Source organism: Melanaphis sacchari, unplaced genomic scaffold, assembly GCF_002803265.2.
Source record: "Melanaphis sacchari strain LSU unplaced genomic scaffold, SCAv2.0 Contig202_pilon_pilon, whole genome shotgun sequence".
Classification (NCBI taxonomy): Eukaryota; Metazoa; Arthropoda; class Insecta; order Hemiptera; family Aphididae; genus Melanaphis; species Melanaphis sacchari.
This window is the reverse complement of record NW_020270994.1, coordinates 261,704-277,505: the sequence shown is the minus strand read 5'-3', so window position 1 is coordinate 277,505 and position 15,802 is coordinate 261,704. Positions and strand designations below refer to the sequence as shown.

At 25.5% G+C, this 15,802-nt stretch overlaps 2 protein-coding genes across 5 annotated transcripts; one reads left to right on the top strand and one right to left on the bottom strand.

Moving 5' to 3' along the window:
* The first annotated feature begins 1,269 nt into the window (after positions 1-1,269).
* LOC112593410 lies at positions 1,270-9,185 on the top strand. Of its 4 annotated transcripts, none has more exons than XM_025337797.1 (3): positions 1,270-1,422; positions 8,419-8,692; positions 8,767-9,185. In XM_025337797.1, the coding sequence occupies exons 2-3, from the start codon at positions 8,422-8,424 to the stop codon at positions 9,174-9,176; spliced, it is 681 nt and encodes a 226-aa protein (XP_025193582.1). In that variant the 5' UTR covers positions 1,270-1,422; positions 8,419-8,421; the 3' UTR covers positions 9,177-9,185. The 4 variants fall into 4 exon arrangements, with proteins under 4 accessions (XP_025193582.1, XP_025193584.1, XP_025193583.1 ...); XM_025337799.1 differs by having other exon boundaries at positions 1,270-1,426; XM_025337798.1 differs by having other exon boundaries at positions 1,270-1,430.
* On the bottom strand, positions 4,698-11,890 carry LOC112593409 (guanine nucleotide exchange factor for Rab-3A-like). Its single transcript, XM_025337796.1, has 8 exons — positions 11,552-11,890; positions 9,604-10,106; positions 9,366-9,546; positions 7,899-8,065; positions 7,614-7,825; positions 7,129-7,231; positions 6,953-7,019; positions 4,698-5,328 (listed from the first exon to the last, which is right to left on the bottom strand). Exons 2-8 carry the CDS (start codon positions 10,072-10,074, stop codon positions 5,249-5,251), a joined length of 1,281 nt encoding a protein of 426 aa, XP_025193581.1. The 5' UTR covers positions 10,075-10,106; positions 11,552-11,890; the 3' UTR covers positions 4,698-5,248.
* Between the last annotated feature and the right edge of the window lie 3,912 nt (positions 11,891-15,802).

The window sequence follows — 15,802 nt, the reverse complement described above, 5'->3', positions numbered from 1 at the left end:
TACCGTAGGTATATACCATATGAACGGGAATCGTCATATTTACCGTGGTATAACATCTGTCGTATTTTGATTTTTGACCATGGTCTACATCGTATACAAATTATTATATATATATATATATATATATATATATTTGGTAGATTACCAAAAAGTCTAAAATAAAAAAGTCGGGATAAATAAATCTGCTGTATATTATGTAATTGAAATATTGTCATTTTTGTCTATTTAGTCAGTATAAAATTACAATAAATTTTTTTATGGCGACAGTAAGTATCATTAATAAATAATTGGTATTCGAGGGTGTAAAAAGTAAGAATACGCAATGCTTTAAAAAAAAAAAACCGAGAAATATGTCAATGTATTTACTCAAAATCGGATTTTAATAAAACCTATCTCTTTTTTTTTGATATTCAAAAGTAAACAACCATTTAACATAAATATTTGAAATATTTTTAATTATGTTTTATAATATATAATACATTATTATTACTACAGAAAATATATTATATGATTATAAATGGGGCCAGGGACTTCATGCTCTAAAAATATGTAAAAATACTAAAATATGCTATTAAAAATATTTAATTTTTCATTCAAAAATCAAAATTTATAAAAAATTTTATTATTAAATAGGATAACTAGATACAACTGTTTATAGTTTATACAAAGCATGTTTTCAAGTCTACACATCATACATGCATCCTCTATATACTTTAATATTTTTGTATCTATTACAATTAAACACAATCAAATATAATAGTCAATTTAAGTTCAATTATTTGTATTAAATAAATAAACTTCATTAAATACAAAAAAAATTATAAATAGGTTTTTTTTCTAATCTGTGTTCAATGAGTAATAAATATTTATTTATAATAAATGTATACATGAAGTTGCTTAAACCTCTTTTTGATATTACAAATTTGCTGAATTTTTTTATACTTTATGACATTCTTTTACATGGATTTTGCGGAGTGTCCTTTTTTTGTGAAGGAGGGTTGATGCAACAAACAACAGTATATAAGATATTTTAATAAAAATTAAAAATAAATTCAACGGTCTGACTAGACCGGCATACGACTATACGAGATTCCCGCCAAAACCTTTGCACACAACAAGCGAATGCAACACAACGCATTAGATAACATAAAATAGTTGACCTACTCAGCCGAAAAACAATTAACGCATACGCCGCGATCCTAACGTCTGACTTTTGAACTAAGCAAACAAATTTTTCGTGAACTATAACCGAGTCGACGATGGGTTCTGAATGCTCTGATACTCTGATAGTGATAGTGTCACTGTCGAGTGTCGATCAATTTACTATTAATTTATGTTCTTAATTCTATTTAATATATATTTATATACAAAAACATAGTATTGTTTAAACGAAAAAATATCGCCGAATCGGATATAAACGAAGTACGTAGGTATAGTATATAATCATTAATTTTATACTTATATACAATAATAATAAAATATACATCGGATTCGCATAATATTCATTTTAATTCATTTAACTGATAAGTAATTTTTTTTAATAAAAAAAAAAAAAAGGAGAACTCGTTTCTGTTACATTATGTATATGCTATTTATAGGTTACGAATGCATATTTTTATGAATAGTTTGGTGAGTTATTGTAATAGATCTGTTAAATTTGAATTATGTATCTCAACATTGTAGGCGGAAAAAAGGTTCTGTGAGGAAGAGACTGGTAAATCGACATCTATTTCTAAGAATATCTACTAGTTTGTTATACTAAAATTTAAATTTATATTATTATGTTCTTGAGTTCTTTATTATTCAGTAATCCAGTAGGTTAGTATAATGTTTTCCAGAAACATCGCATATAACTTCTAAGCTAATAGTCAGATACTGATGTACTATAAATTAGTTTGAATAAGATTTGAGGAATAAATGACTTAAAATGAGTAGAGGTAGTACAAAGTATTTCGATAATTGCGTTGTGTAATATCAAAATGCTTAATACTATGTATAGAAAATAATAATGTAAATATTTTATGACAATAATATTGTATAAATATTCCCGTTTACGTAATTTTTCGTTAGTTATTCTTCTATGAAATACTAAATAGGTACTAGGAATATCTAAGTACTGAGATGTTTCTTAAAACTTTCCCTCTTAATTTTTACTTAATGAATGATCAAAAACGTAATGCAGACACGAAAAGAAAACAGTCAAAACACACATTTATCACTGTTAAACCAACATACATAAATATAACAATGTAGCTAATATAAATATTAAATATAGAAATTTACGAGGACAAATTTTTATTTTCCTATATAATGTAGAAAAAATCTCATAAATACATATGTATTTAAATCTGATATCAGTAAATAGCTAAGTTAAGGTTTTCTATTTTATCAGATATATGCCAATGTATAGTGATGTATATTTGAATATACTTCGGTATCAATTACATAGGCTAAAGGTCATTTATCATTTTTTCTACGGAGACAATAATTAAATATTAGTTCAACTGTATTATGCGTAAATAAAAATTATATTATATTTATATAGTAACCCAAAATAGTGTTAAATGTTAGTTTTATCGCCGTTAATCAATTTTTGTCATTTTTTGTTAATAATAGTTGAAAGTTGGTTTTTAAATATCTAAAAATGAATAAATAATTAAGATTTTTAATAATTGGGCAATCAAGCAGTAAACACTTATATCTTCAGCTCCCTATTAAAAAATATGTACGATATAATAAAGTAATAAAACATTATTTTTAAAAGAGCTACATCAGAGAATTTATGAAATATTCTTTTTAAAAATTAGTAATATTATGTAAATACTTTCGTATTTTCGAAGATATGCGTTTTAAGTTTTTGCTGTTATTAAAACCGATTTAATAATATTAATATTTTATACACAAAAACCGAAGAACATTATTAACTTATGTTTGTTGTATACAAGTAAAAATATTTTTAGTTTACTTATTATTTTTAATATGTTTAATTAATACACTAATATTGTGTAAGAAGTTACTAAATAATTAATAAAAAGAAAGGATTTCTTTAAGTATCTACATTTTAATATATATTCATTAACTATTTTAACCTCCAAAATTCAATAAAAAATACAAAGTAGATTCTTTAATACATAATATACTATGCAAATATCAATTTAAAAATGTATTAAACTAAAAACTTGAAATTTACTAGTTAAATAATATTATTAGGTAGGTAATCAGTAATCACAAATTTTTATTTAAAAAAATATTATTTCTTCTGGTATTGATGCAATTTTATACATTTTTGTTAACTATTTTAATGTTTTAAGATTTTCAATCATTTACTGTTTGGTGCATAAACAGATATTGTGTAAAATATCAATATTTAGTTTATTTAATATATTTGTCACTACTAAATAAATTGAATTTAGTATAGATTATAATAATTTAATTAATGAAGTTTGAACAAATGACATCTTCAGTCTTTTTACCGTGGATTAATCTATTAGTATTATCTAATAAGGAAAAAATCTACTAAAATTTTAATAAAATATGTTTGAAATTTGTAAAATAAGAAAAAAAATTCTAGTGCCGTGCTTGATCGTCATAGGTACATACAATACAAGCTATTTAATTACATTCATAATTATTGCCTATATATTATTCCTTACTTCCGGATCTGTTCAAAGTATTCAAAAGATTACGATTTAAAAATTAAAAAAATCAGGTAATACAAATTATCCCTCATAGTAACACGGTGAAGATGATTTTTCCAAATGGTAAAGAATTATTATATAGGTAATATGATATCAATATATTGTATTAGTGTTTCTTAAACTGTGTTCTGCGAAACCCTGGAGTCCATAGAACTTAAAAAATTCACAAAATGTTTTTAACAAAATATTCAAGAAAATTATTTAAAAAAAACAACTTACAATTAGTAATGGCTAATGATCATAGGTATACGAGTGTGTAGATTGTGCATCTTTAAATAGTAATTAATTAAAGTAATTCGTGTTTGTACAATAAACACCGTATTGGTATTTTTTTTACCTTTTGCAACCACTTATATGTATGAAACAGGGTCTCAGCTTTTGTATCAACATAAATAAAATACCTCAACAGAATAGATGTCAAACCTGACGTAAGAATTCAACAAAACTTATTATTAAGTATACCTGTTATAATCCTAGTATAAAACATTGCATTAAAACAATTAAAAAAAAAAATTTGGGAATAACATATTCACTATTCAGAGTTCAGACACCTTCAGTTATTGGTTACTTGTAATTTAAAATTTGCAAAAACACACTGCAAGAAAGCTGGTGAAGAGGTATTGTAGAAAATGATAACAGTTGTCCCATGTCACATATATTCTCATCAGTCAACAAATATATGTTTGTTATTGACTTCATGAAAAATTGAAAAACAGTGGTGTTAGAATAATATAATGTGTTATTGTGTCAGTAGACAATAAATCGCATAATACCAATTAGAGTAGTTCATATATGTTAAAATATATAAATTACAGCAAGAATATTTAATATTTTAATAATTCGATTTATTGCATAAAATGTTTTTATTATTAATTAAAATATATTGTATAATTATGTTTTACATACTGATTATATCAATATACTATTGAAGTATACAAATATATATATATATATATATCTATAAAAAAAAAAACAAAAAATATAAAATATGTATCTCACCATTTCAGATCTTTCGTAAACAATTATAAACTATTTGTTCAGTAAGTAATACAAAATATATTAACTGCCTTATATAATAATATAATATAAAATCACATTCACATAAATTGGCAAGACAATTGCATGTACCTACCAAAATTAAATTATGGTAAAAATATAATTTTTTATCACTTTTCAATTAAAATTTATAGTTGCACAGAGATAAGTAAAAATATAAAAACTAAGTAGATTGGTGGGGGGTAGCCAGAGGCTTTAGAATAGCTTGACATTTAACCAACAGTTACTGTTGATATAGATATTTCATTATAAGACTGATAGGTGTACTATAAGGCGTCTTGCACTTTCAATCCACAATATCATCAGATTTAAATTATACTTAATATATATTTATACTTACTATCCAATAAAATTTAAAAAAATCACAAGATATGATCACAAAAATTGCACTTTACATTTGTATTATTTATACCTTCGATCATGATTTAATAACGTTGCTATAATAATATTACATATTCAGATTTTCCTTTTTTTAGTTGCTTACATTAACAATACTATGATGACAAAGCTAAACCCAACTTAGCTAACATCATTTGTTTTCGCAGTCTTACGATTTCCCAGTACATATCGTTTTCTAGAAAAAAAAAACCCATGAAATATTAATAAAAAGGTTAAAAATGTATATTCATCAGCATAATAATTATTTATTATTAAAATAAGCTTTCACAATGTTTTGCAATTATACTTAACTAAGCTATTGGTGCTCATTTTGTGAAAATTAAATAATATGGTGTGTAAATATACATTAAAAATTATTTAAATGGATGTTAGCGTAACATATTGTGTTAAATTTGTTAAAAATAAATAAGTTTTATCAAAGCTACTCTTCTCATTTCTAATTTTATAACCTAATTATTCAAATTAGATGATAAAAATAACAAAATTAATTATGTAAGGTATAAATAGTGTTCTATGTCTATGTAAGCCTTTTATCAATTTTAATTATTAAATAGGTATAACCGTATAACTTATTGAAATTAGAACAATACATTTGTACTGATAATAACTTGTTAAAATAAAAGTATTTACATTTAGTATATTTTCTTGATAATTTTATTATATTATCTAATTTAAGTTTTGTTATAAAATGAGAAATGCAAAAAGTTTGTTCGCTATCACGAGTGCATGATGTGATAAATTGATTCACAACAAAATTTGTTTTTAATTTTAGATTTGGAGCAAAGTGAGAGAATTACTACAGATTTTGCTATACTAACAAATATTTAATCTGTGAATTTTTTTTTATTTAGAAAAGGTACAAATTGCAAATTGCGTTCAATTTTTTATCATTAATATGATTAAATTTAATTATTTACCAATTTTACTGCAGTGAGAAATAAAATTATTTTAAAACAATATAACTTCTAATATCCTCAGAATCTAAAATATGTTTAAGCAATTCAAAGCAATATACCATAAAGATATACATTTTTATTTTACAAGTGTTCTGCTTTTAACTAAAAATATCTAGTGTTAATACTAAAATTCAATGAACTCGTGTAGTAACAATTTTATGGGTTAAAATTAAAAATGTACATGAAAATTTATTCTTAAATCTACAGTTTTTTAGTTTGCCTACAGTATTTCTACGTGAAAATATAATAAATGATTTTTAATCCGTATGTAAATTAAACATTATGCAAAATTAATAATAAATATTACTTATATTATAGTTATATGTGTATGCTTGTTTGAATCTTATTATGTCCCATTGTAACTAGTGTTTGAGGCGTAAACCTATAAATTATTTTATTTGAAGATTTTTACTACTTTGTTAAACGATATTTACATGAACTCCATTAAAGCTGATTATCCTAAAGATGACACTAATATAATATTATTATATTAATTTTTATTTTCGATGTACAATAGCATTTTAATGATAATATTTTATTCAGAATGCATAGGAAACAATTACATTTCATTAAATATAAATTAAATCTAGAAATTCTAGACATTATCTTTAAATTATTAATATAATAATTAATAACATAGAATTACAATAATCTAAATATATTATAATGTAATGAAATTGGATAATTTAAATTTATAGAAATTTTAACTGATATTATAGTTATTCTTAAATAAAAAAAACAAAAGTACTATTTACAACTATTAATCAATTAATTGTTAACAATAGAAGTATTTGTTCATCCTATGCTGTAAAAAGTTAAGATATATATTACTGTGTTACAAACCTAGACTTTTGACCAAGCCTCTTTGAATGTATCTGAGATAATTGAGGAAATCACATACAGCTGTAATCTAAAAACATAATTTCAGTTACTTGCTATTTAACATAAATCAAAATAATTAGGTGGTATCAAACATAAAGAATTAATGTGAAATTAAAATAGTATAAAACAAAACTCACTCTATTTCGACAAATTTGTGATATGCAATAGCATTCGCCATCTGCTCCGCCTAAATTCATTCTATAGAGACATAGCAATGGTAACTCCATTAAAGCACATTTTCTAAAATTAAAAAAAAAAAATGAATAATTATTACTTTAAATAAACAATATCTTAATTACATTTATTATTATCATAGGCATGGTAGTTTAGTTAAGTAAATATTTTTACCACTAATTACTTATAAAATCATTTATTAAAATCACTTTTGTAAAACTGAATCCTAAATAGATAATGTCAAATTTATAGATTTAATAAAATCTATATATCTATTAACTTTCATTTAATCATTGAGAGAACTTTGGGATATGTTCACTATAGTTAATATAAATTATTAATAAAACTATTTTTTTTTTTAACTAATACATTTAGGTATCATCAAACAAAAGAATTCACTTCCAACTACATTAAATACAGAAAATTAAAGTTAATTTTTTTTTCTTACTTTGGGAAATGAGATTTTGACTTGTCCATTGACTCAATAAAAAGATTACCAGATTCTATTGCATTTCTAACATCCATTGCCAAAGTTGAATTATTAAACTCTAGACATTGATCGATATCTTCTCTGTATATTCTACTTATGAAGGCATCTGATTTGTCTAAAGTAGGAGATTTCATCCAAAGTACAAATTCACGATGGACATTTGGATCAATCTAGAAATATCATTGTAAAAATTGTGGTAATATATGACAGGTAAAAAAAAAAATACATAACATTTGTATTTACCTCAGCACTATTAGATATGTTTAAAGTTTCTGTGTCTGTTACTGCTTGATTAGACTTTTGCTTTAGTGGAGAATCCGGGGGTGAATTTTCTCGGCCATATTTTAGGTTATTGTGCGAAGGAGATCTCTTATGTTTACGATAAAATAGTCCAACTCCACTTAGTCCCCCTTAAAAATAATAAACTTGAATAATAATTTTTATAGATTGGCTTAAAATAAAATTACTATAATTATAAATGCATATGACGTAATAATAATAAAACAGTTAAACATAATTAATATTTTATACTTGAAAAAATAAATTTGTAATAACCTACTTATAAAAAAAAATACATATTTAATAAAATAATAATCATTACATATAATGTTTATTCAAAAACAAATACTTCAACTTTCATCAATGTATTTACGAAATATTTGTTTATTATCAAAATGTTACAATGTAAAACCTTAACAGATATTATAAAAAAAACAGATATACAATATTTCTTTAATTATGACTATTTTACATATTTCTTTAGAATATGAATAAATATCCAGAGAACATAGAAATTATTTGTGCAAGAGAGGACCACATACCAAGTATAAAATCAACAATGAAGGATTTTTATTTAGATGAACCAGTTTTCAAAGCTCAAAAAATAGATGTTGAAAAATTAAGTAAAACCTTTTATGAATATAAAGAAAGCGACTTCACATTAGTAGCCATTGATAAAAATAATAAAGCTGTAGCATCTCTTGCTATAAATAGTATAACAAAACCTGATAATGCATTAAAACAAAAAATTAATGCTGGTTAGTAAATTTGATTTAGTTAACATGATATTCTATAAAAACTAATTTTTATTTTATTTTTTTAACTTTTTTAGATCTATACAATAAATGTAACATAGATTTATATAGAGCTTTAAGATTCTGGTCATCAATTCAAAGTGAGCCATGTCTATTCAAAATGTTAAATGTAGACACAATGTGGGAGATTAAAACTTTAGCAACAGCACAACAATATCGAAATCTTGGATTATCAACAGCTGTGGCAAAACAATCATTTGAAGCAGCTTTACTTAATGATGATATCTCAATTATTTGCATGGACTGTACTAATTACTTGAGTGCAAAAATAGCTCAGAATCTAGGAATGGAGTGTGTAGTAAAAAAACATTTTAGTGAATACACAGATGAAAATGGGCACCCTTGGATTAAGAACATACCCAATCCACCAAATGATACAGTAAATGTTTTTATTTTTAAGAAAAAGAATTACAAAAATAAAGTTTGATTAATAATATCTTGGTAATTTATGTAAAAATATGACAGGTAAATTAATTATTGCATTTAATCCATGGTATAGATATTTATATAATATCTATTAATATAAACAATAAACTAACAATAAAATTGTGAATATTATTGTAAATTATAAATCATATTACATTTATTACTATTTTTTTTTAAAATAAATTATTACCTGGCATCGAGATACTATCTTCTCTTGATAAATTAGGATGACTTGGTGTAGAAGTTAGTACAAGAGTTTTTAATGCTGCCACTTCTGCAGATAAAACATCAACTTTCATTGAAGATTCTTTTAATGCTCTTGTTGCAGCTGCCTGACGTAAGTTTGCTTCTTTTACCATATTATGAGCTTCCTACCATAAAAATGTATTAAAATAATTATCTGATAACACTGTATTAAAGTTACTAACTTGAAATAGACTAGCAGTTAACTCTTCTAATTCTGATTCGACATCAGCACGTATTCTACTTAAACGTGATACTTCTTCATCCCTGAGTTTTAATGTTTCATTGGCTTTTTTTAACTCTTCTTCAAGCCTAGCAAATGCATGCTCTTTGACTTCATTAACTGATCTATCCCAGCTAGATGCTGATGATTCCATTCCACTATCAGTATCAGGATCAGGAACTGCAGAGTCTGTGATTTGAGTTTCAGATTCAATTGGTTCGTCTTTATCAACCATTCGTTCACTGAGCAGACACTCCTTAATCCCAGCATACGATGCACCGTTTTTTGTCACTAAACAATCCCCTTTGACAGTAGCAAAGCAAACAAGATGTTTTTTTGGTGATAATATTAACTCATTATCATTAGCCATTTGGTTAATTTCAGGAACATGGAGTGATTTGTCAATGACATCAGACTCTGATAATGTGTTCATTACAAAATGTTATTAGATTATTTTGTACAAACCTAAACCAAACAAATTTAAGTCTATTATTAGTCATTTAAAATATTTATTAATTAATAACATATAATAATTATTAACTTAACTATTAATATTATCAATATAGAAAATATAGGTTAAACAAATTTTTTATCAAATTAAAATAGAAAAAACAGTGACTGTATGAGTAATAAACAAAAGCACAAAAAGTTTATCTAGATAATTTCTATAAGTAGAACTAGTAAGAGTAAAATTTGATGACATTAAAAATACGTTCTACAATTGTCAAGTTTCATCAAACAATATATAGTTAGTAGGTGTATTAAAGGGATCCCTATTTTTTATATCTTCCAAAATATAAAAAAAATTGTATGTATAAAAAAAAAACTGATAGAGGCTTCAAAAAAGTAATTTTACTTCAAGCTCAGCTTAAAATTTGATAGTTTATCACTACTTCCAATTATATATAAATAGGTATAGTAAATTATAAAATTAAAAGTAGTCATACATAAATATTTTAGATTCAGATAAACATTTAGATGGATAATTATTTACTTAATTAATTCTTAATATTAGTATTACTTAAATATATGTTATTGTATTAAGATTTAAAAGTTTCAATATTTTAGTGAACAAAAAACTAGAATTCAAACATCAAAACCATAAAAATGAGATAAAATTATTAGAAAAAAATAATAACCATACTTATAATGAGAATATATATCCGTTTTGCTATCAATTCAAAAACAAAGTAAACATAAATACCTACCTATAATGTAAACAGGAAATAATTAAAAACATGATTACTTCTTTGTATGCAAAAATAAAAATGTATGTAGATTAGTTTATATTATCTATTTATCTCAGACATCTGGTCAGAGAGTTGACCGTGTGAGCAATCATATAGTCGAAATTCTAAAAATATAATTTGTACTATAAAAGCGTGTAATAATAAATAAACTGTTGTGGTTAAAATAGATCGCGAAAAGCAAAGCTAAGACCTCGGGACATCAGAGGACGTTTATTTGAACTATTTATTTTTCATCATCCAATTTCCTGGATTCCTGGATTTAAGTCCGAGCAAAGTAGAGTAATAATAATATTTAAACATTTATCGCGTAGAAAGCGATAGGTATCTAAGTGTCATATGTCCGCAGTACGCACTACTTTCACCATTTATGCGAATAATTGACTGCAGACGACGACAAATGGTGTTTAACAAACATATTGTATTAAAGTTACGTGTAATATCAATATATCATTTAAAAACTCGGCGACAAGACGAAAATGAATCCGGGGAAACATATGCCAAACGCTAAAAAACAGTCGTACGAACACATTAATACAGAGGGCTTTATAATAACCATAGTTGCGGAGGTCGCGATACCGCCTACCACAGAGTACGGCAGACATGAATCATTTGATGGTGAAAAAACGAATAAAAATTATATTATAATTGTTCGACACTTACGGATCTGGCTCGGCGTCATCGTACACGTACGTGTAGGTAGAAGGTACTTTGCGGACTCAATTGACAATATTTAAAATGTATAATCACCGAATTGTAGAGGACGGATATATGGGGCACGCGACCGAACGAACACGGTTATTGCGATCTAAATAATATGCAATAAAATAATAAATAATAATTATTAGTAATTAATACTATAATAAAAGTTAAAAACGGCGACGGTAATAATGGGAGACAATGACACGGACGACACGCAGCTCACGCGAACTACGGACACTGCGGCTTGACCCTGATAACGACAAACGATTTATCACGGGTAACAATATTGTTATTATTATTTAGGTGGTTGTGTTATTGCTTATTATTACAATCTTGTGGTAGTGACGCGCGCAGCGAAACGTTGCGTCCACGATGTGAAAGCGTCGGTGGGTCTGTGAACCGCCGGGTGGGGGTAACGGACTCGGCGGCGGCAGCGTGTCCTATCGCCACGACCGAAATTACCGCACGCTACGTCGTCCCGAAACGCGCACGGTAATTCGCGATTGTACAATATTAATTTGCTGGGACCACAAGAATGTTAGATTCTTTACCCAACGAGTGTTGGGTAATAAATAATAATCGTACTATGATTTTATGACTTGTGGAAGTGTGTAATAACTAAATAACTAATAAGTAATAACAAATTGCAGCTACAGCTTATCGCCTATGGATGATGGGTACATGAAGAGGCAGGCAATGTGGCATAATCTGGGTGCTGCGCCTTGTTGTAATAACAAAATATTTTGTGTTATAAAATTATAAAATTATGTTGCAAGAAAAACAATTATGGCAACGCAAAAAATATTCACTTTTAAAATGAATGTGGTTGATAACAACAAAATAGATTTATCTAGGCAAAATTAACCACAGACTGGTCACTGGAGGGATTTTAAACTATAAGACTAGGTACCTACCATAATAATTTCGATTAATTTAAAACAGTTATAACTTATAAGTTGTAGGTAACTTATGTTTTGTGATAATATGATATAGGTAAGTACCATTGTGCATTTTGTACATTGTACCAACTTGGTTACTTATACAAAGTCAAACTCGCAGAAACGTGGATATCTACCTACATGACTACATAATATGTATTGTTGTGTAATATTATTCAGTTTTCGCGTCATCGGACTAATTTTTTTCCCAGCCCCACCGTCATTCTTAAAATATAAACACTCATTTTTGTTGATAGCAATTTTTTACGTATTAAGTAAAATAAGTAAAAAATTTAACAAAGAATATTAATGAATATTTATTTAACAATAAAGGTTATATTTATAATAATTAAGTAGGTGTATTGATATATTATTAATTGTTAGTGTTAATCTTATTACCTATATTATATTAATTTTTATCATATAATTTTAATAACTTATTATATTTACGAATGCAAATATGTACATATGTCATATTCTACCTGGTATGATCGCCACCTCCTCTTTAATATGTAGTATCTGTTTATAGTCACCAGTTTTTATCCAAATAATTGATTAAATTCAAACGAGTACTTAATCAAATTTCCCAGTGTTATTTATTTACTATATCCCACACAAGTACCCAACTATATGTTTAATCTTTAATGTTATTACATTGATGTTCATTAGATAATTTCAAAATTTATTCCAGGGCATATTAATTCCCGCTACTATCGTGAGTACACTCGACGTCTTTTAAGTACTAACTACTTTACTGAAAGTTACTACTTACTTCCTAGGTAAGGTTTTTAAAGAAAAAAATAATATAATAAGTAATATATTATACTCATATATATCTAATGGTCCTAACTTTATAGTTTATTTTAATAAGTAATTGTTATTCGTATGGTTACACATCAGTCATTACTCATTATCATTGATAATTATTAATTAATACTTATTCGAGTATTAGATGACATATTATTATTTGTAGACTGGTACCTAGTTATTATAAAATATATCAGCGATATTATTTAGTGTAGTTTTATTTGAAGATTTTGATAATTATAATATGCATTTACGTAATTATAATTGGATTAAAGTTAATTGAATAAGAGATATTATTCTACTATCACAGATTATAAGTGTTAATATAGTAATACTTGTATAATGTGTACATACTTTGTATATCAATATTAGGTAACAATTTACACGATATTTATATTAAAGTCTTGTAAGTTCTAACCACCTATGACAGTATGACACATGAATTCGGTTAAAAGTTAGTATAGGTATCAGTGAAAAAGATTTTTAAACACGAATTACAAGGATTTAAATGTATAGATCAATTTATTAACTAAAAACATAAATTAAAAAGTTAAGGTAGGTAACAATTATTATTATAGCTGAACTAATAAATATATTTATTTTTTTTTTGCTAGTTTATTTTATAATTTACGCGGGCTTTAGAGCTATATTAATAAACCCCTTTTAAAACGACTTTTAGAATGACGTGTCATTCATGTCAATTAAACAATTTATAATAATTAGGTTTTCGGCGTCACGAACGTACTGGGAAAGCATTTCCTTGGGTCATTTTAAACGGGTTATAAATATTTTTAATTTAACTATCGCAGAAATGAGAAAAAACTAAAGAGTGGTATAGTTTATACTTTATAATATAGGTGAATACTTTATGTTCGAACTATTAATTTAATACTTATTTTATTTATATAATTCTTCTTCTTCTTATCTTAGATTAATGATTCATGTTAAATGCTAGGTACATTTCCTCTCTTTATTTTGATATTTTTCTCCAAAATTATTTATGTAATTAATTATTTTTAGCCTAAGCATATTTAATAAGTATAGTACCTCCGTGATTCTACATACTAGTTTATTATAAGAAAATTAATTATTATTCACATTATTTTTTATACAAAATTTCAATAATATACCTATATTAACATTATATTAATATAAATATTGAAAAAGGTCATGGAAGAGAGTACCTACATATTCCCTCATCCCCTTAACCCTCTCATCATTCTCCATTCGACCATCCTTGATAAATGATAAGTATGGTCATTGATTTAAACTTTCAAGCATTTATTTTTTATTTTTAAGAAATCTTATAATAATTATTAGTTTAGGACAGAGCTAGGTAGTACCTAGTACCTACAGAGATAATAGCCTTCATAATTTCGCTTTAAAATTTCTATGTAGACGGTTGTCGACATGCCTGTTGCAACTATCGACTATATTTTTTACAATTCGTATTCATTTGTAATTAGCGAAGTGATTTCACTGTAGATTTTTGTGAGAATCTACAGTCAAAAATATAGTATTATGTATAATCTAACTTAGCGTGAGCTCTGCAAATTATATACAACAAGCTTTGTCGTCAAGTTCTTCATCAAGTATATCTAATCGGTTACAACAACATAATAATAGACTTTGGAATGTGGTATAATATGCTAGTTTTGAAATGTGTAAGGTATGTTGTCGAATTATCCCATAGTTATACACTTATACAATTATACAATATACATTTATACAATTATACATTAAACTCATGATAAGCTTATATATGTAATAACTACATATACACACATACACACAGACACACATATATATGTATATAATGACATATTGACATCTCTATGTAATTATCGATTTTACGTGAATTGTTATGCTTTTTTCAGGCTCACTCGGACTCGGACAGCGAACCGTAAAATACAATATATGTACCTACGGTTACAAGTTCCTACATGTATACACAGACTGTCTCTTATGTCCAGCTTCATATTTAGGTATGGTTTATTTAAATATTCATATATATGATGAAATAATAATAACTATAGTAGGTATCTATATAATTAAATTGTTAATACATAAATACGTTTATATATTATGTGTGATGTAAGTATGTGACCATTAACATAGGTAAAGTAAATTTATAAATATACAAAATAATAACTGTGTCTATCTTTGTAACTGCTTAAAATTAACGACGTAGCTACAAAAAAAAAAAAAAATTGTTTAGAAGAACAAAGTACCCCTTTATAGTGCCGTAAAAAAATAAATATATATACGTCTTGGTTTTAATATAATATGCGTATTTCAAATTTTTATGAAACGCTCGAAAACAACTATAAAACAACTATAAAAATTTTAATTTAAAAATTTAAAAATATGATAATTTATAATTATATATTATATTATTGATTATCGAGTCTACGCGTATACTACATAAACAGTAAAATAATACTTTCCAATATATATACTCGAATGT

Bases quoted from the DNA above. Each gene is read 5' to 3' on its own strand.
- LOC112593409 (XM_025337796.1), bottom strand. From the start codon at position 10,074: ATGAACACATTATCAGAGTCTGATGTCATTGACAAATCACTCCATGTT. The intron at 7,232-7,613 runs GTAAGAAAAAAA...TTTTAATTTTAG, and splicing joins TCAAAATCTCATTTCCCAAA to AAAATGTGCTTTAATGGAGT. The intron at 5,329-6,952 runs GTTTGTAACACA...TTTTTTTTCTAG, and splicing joins AGGCTTGGTCAAAAGTCTAG to AAAACGATATGTACTGGGAA.
- LOC112593410 (XM_025337797.1), top strand. From the start codon at position 8,422: ATGAATAAATATCCAGAGAACATAGAAATTATTTGTGCAAGAGAGGAC. The intron at 8,693-8,766 runs GTTAGTAAATTT...TAACTTTTTTAG, and splicing joins AAAACAAAAAATTAATGCTG to ATCTATACAATAAATGTAAC.